We start from the raw sequence: 3,765 nt of genomic DNA, 5'->3' as shown, positions 1-3,765 counted from the left end.
CTACTTGTATACCGATGCAAGCGACACCGGTATCGGTGCTATTTTGACACAGCAAGATGGAGAAAAAGAATACTTGATCACATGCTTAAGCAGACCTTTAAGAGGTGCTGAATTAAATTACACCACCACCGAAAAGGAATGCTTGGCAGTGATCTTCGCTATTAAAAAGCTCCGCTGCTACCTCGAATGCGCTGAATTTACTGTGATAACGGATCACTCTAGTTTAATTTGGTTGCAAGGCCTCAAAGACCCAAAAGGTAGACTCGCGCGATGGGCTCTTGAACTATCCGCGAATAACGTCAAGATTGAACATAGAAAAGGTACAACCAACGAAGCGCCGGATACACTCTCACGACTTTACGAAGACGATACTAACGATACGCACGTTACCGAACTAAATTCTGTTAAAAGTCAAAGTTGGTACGACCAGATGTTAGAAAAAGTTCGTAAAGATCCCTCGCGCTACGAAAGATACAAAGTTGATTCGAACAATCAACTATACTACTATAAACCAAATATGGTTAAAGAAACCATCGGCGATAATAACGCCTGGAAAAAGATCCTTAAAGAAAACGAAACAACCACCCTGCGCAGAGAGTAGCTCATCAGAGATGCCGCGGTTCTTTAGGGACTCAGCCCATGCAGGTGCAGCGTAAAGCTGCTTTGCCTGAACCACGGTCGCCACTAATCGGCGTTTCTTTTCCCTGGGGCCACCGACATTGGGCATCATCCTAGATAGGTTTCCCATACAGTCGGCGGCATTCAGTGACGTGATCTTAGCATGTTGGTCGAACTTTAATTTTCGATCCAACGTCACTCCCAGGTACTTCAGACTGTTTTCCCAGGAGACTTCAGTTTGTCCTATACGAATCTTTGGGACTGTAAAGGATCTCTTACCCGTCACGAGCAAAGCTTCTGTCTTCTCTATAGCCATTTGCAGGCCGTTGAGATCTAACCAGAACTTCTCTCGTCTCAGACTGTCGTTGATCCTTATTTTCAGAATCTCAGGACTCTCCGCGCCACACACTATAATAACGTCGTCCGCAAAGCCAACCATTATCGTATCTTCAGGTAAATCCATTCTAAGGAAGTCATCGTACATGACGTTCCATATGAATGGACCCACCTTTGATCCTTGGGGAGCTCCGCATGTCATTTCATGTTTGAGATGACATGCATCGCTCTTGTATTCAACCCATCTGCTGCTAAGATAGTTGTCTATCATTCACAACAGATAGGTTGGTACCCCTTTACGACGCATCGCCTCGATGCAATTGTCCCACCTTGCGGAATTAAACGCATTACGTATGTCGATGGAGACAAGCGCGCAGAATCCTTTCTTCTTGTCCTCTTTGACTTTCTTTGTCTGGTTTACAACAGTGAGTATTGCATCGACTGTTGACCGGCCTTTCCGAAAGCCAAATTGATTCTCCGATAGGCTATTTTCGCCTATCAGGATTTCCTGAAGTCTCTGTAGAACCATTCCCTCTAGAAATTTTCCCATCGTATCCAATAAACAAATTGGTCTGAACGATGTGACCTTATCCAGAGGTTTATCGCCTTTCCTGAGAAGGACCAACTTCTGCGTTTTCCAGTCATCGAAGAACTCTCCGGCTTTCAAGCACGTATTAAAGACGTCAAGAAGCAACTGTGGATCCACTGCGACAACCTGTTTTAAGATTTCGCTCGGGATGACATCATTGCCTGGCGCTTTGCCGTTTCTTAACGTCTTTGCCACTTTTTTCAATTCTTCAATCGTGAAGAGCTCCTCGTCTCGTACTACGCAGTGAGTACAGTCCTCTCTGGGGCTAGGTTCCACATAGGGAAACAGTGCCTTTATAATTTCTAGGACCCAAATCGGATCATCCAAACCAGGGGTTTTATGCCTTGTCATTAATTTCTTAGCGACAATCTTAAAGGCCAAACCCCACGGATCCTTCTCGGAATCTCCGATCAGGTCCTTCCAGCAACGGCGTTGGCTACTTTTCACGGCCTGCTTAAAAGTCCGCCTGGCTTTATGTCATGTTTCCCGCAGCTGGAGGTTTCCCTTAGAATGGGTAAACTTCCTCCTAGCTGCGTGGCAATCTCTCTTAAGACAGGCTAGTTCTTCATTCCACCAGTACATAGATCCCTTTCCAGTTTTTCTTTTCTGCCGGCGAGGCATAGAGTGATTGCAAGCTTGTACAATCACTCGCCTTGCCTCTCGCACTATACCCTTTAAAGAAGCCGGTTTCCTCACCCAGTTTAGTTCTCGAATAAATCGCGACTCTTCCAGGGATTCCACCAGCTTCTCCCTGTTTAGCCTCCTGAGGTTCCAAGAGGGGCTCTTGCTACCATATTTAGGAGCGACGCGCCCTCTGGAATTCTCCTCGGAGACTAAAAACTCTATGTACTGGTGGTCACTCATTGTTTCCTCGTCCAGTACCCTCCATTCACTTGTTCTGCGGGCTAGTCGGGGAGACGCAATTGTTAAATCAAGAATAAATCCTGATACTCCCCTCCTAAACGTGAACTCCTTGCCCCGGTTCAAAACCACCAGGCCATTTGCGGAGATCATGTCAGTGACCAAGGTCCCCCTCCTGTCAAGACGAGTCTCTCCCCATTCCGGTGACTTACTATTGAAATCACCCGCAATGAGGACATCCCCGACGCAAGTCTTAAGACTTTCCTCAAGAGAGAGGATCTCGGTATCGAATTTTGCAAGGGGATCATTTGGGGAGAAGTAGCAGCTGTAAATTCGAACACCCGCAACCTCTACCCAAACGAAACCGTCACCTGTTTCCAAAAATTTCCCGATGGCAAGCACGGGGTTGCATATAATTATGCCTGATCTCCTTGATGCATCCTGAAACCAGTTTGAGTATATATGCTTCTTATACTGCTCATTTATAAGCAGTACATCAGCTCCTCTCTCCCTGGCAGTCTGCATCAGGAGATCTTAAGCGACGCGTCCTCTGCCAAGGTTGACCTGGAGGAACCTTAACTCCTTGCCCTTAGCTTTCTGAGTTCCTCCTTATAAATTGGGCAGGACCCAGTTCCTGGATTGTGGTTGATCTCCTTCTCTCCTTTGTCCACACAAGTTAAACAAACAGGTTTGTTTTTACAATCCTTGTGGGAATGATCAGGAGAGCCACATTTCCAGCAAACCTTGCCTCGGTCCGGCTTCTGACAGGTTTTTGACAGATGCCCATAGCAAAGACACCTGAAGCATCTGTCCACCTCGATTCTAGGCCGGATCCTGCAATTAATTCAGCCGACCTTCACCCTGGCCGTCTTCAGTAGCGCATCCGCGTCTGCTTCCTGGAGTTGCACAATGGCAAGTTTTTCTCCACGGCCCAGGGGAATAAGTCGACAAGACATTTCCAAGTCGGTCCTATTATTATTATTATTATTATTATTATTATTATTTTTATTATTATTATTATTATTATTATTATTATTATTTTTTTATTATTATTATTATTATTATTATTATTATTATTATTATTATTTTTTGCTTAGGGACTTTTGGGAAATCTGCCTACAGATACCTTGGATTCCGCGCTCCAAGGTTATGTGGGGTTGGTATGATAAAACAAAAGGAAATATAAAAAAAAGAAAAAAAATATATATATATTATAGTAAATTTAATAAACTGGCGACCTACTACCAGCCCGGCCCACTAAAACCCGTAACCCTTCTTCTGGAGCCCTTTACCCTCCCTCGGAACTGTCGTAAGACTTTAGCCTTCGAGGGTGGCGCTCCAACTCTGTCGCTAATGCGACT

At 45.0% G+C, this 3,765-nt stretch overlaps 1 protein-coding gene across 1 annotated transcript; it reads right to left on the bottom strand.

Annotated features, from left to right (window-relative positions):
* Positions 1-2,020: 2,020 nt before the first annotated feature.
* LOC122503663 lies at positions 2,021-2,929 on the bottom strand. The gene has a single exon (XM_043614290.1). It carries the CDS (start codon positions 2,927-2,929, stop codon positions 2,021-2,023), a length of 909 nt encoding a protein of 302 aa, XP_043470225.1.
* Between the last annotated feature and the right edge of the window lie 836 nt (positions 2,930-3,765).

Source organism: Leptopilina heterotoma, unplaced genomic scaffold (assembly GCF_015476425.1).
Source record: "Leptopilina heterotoma isolate Lh14 unplaced genomic scaffold, ASM1547642v1 Lhet_267, whole genome shotgun sequence".
Classification (NCBI taxonomy): Eukaryota; Metazoa; Arthropoda; class Insecta; order Hymenoptera; family Figitidae; genus Leptopilina; species Leptopilina heterotoma.
This window is presented reverse-complemented; position numbering and strand designations above follow the sequence as displayed.

What these genes read in the sequence shown, in the direction of transcription:
- LOC122503663 (XM_043614290.1), bottom strand. Translation starts at nt 2,929, where the DNA reads ATGCAGACTGCCAGGGAGAGAGGAGCTGATGTACTGCTTATAAATGAG.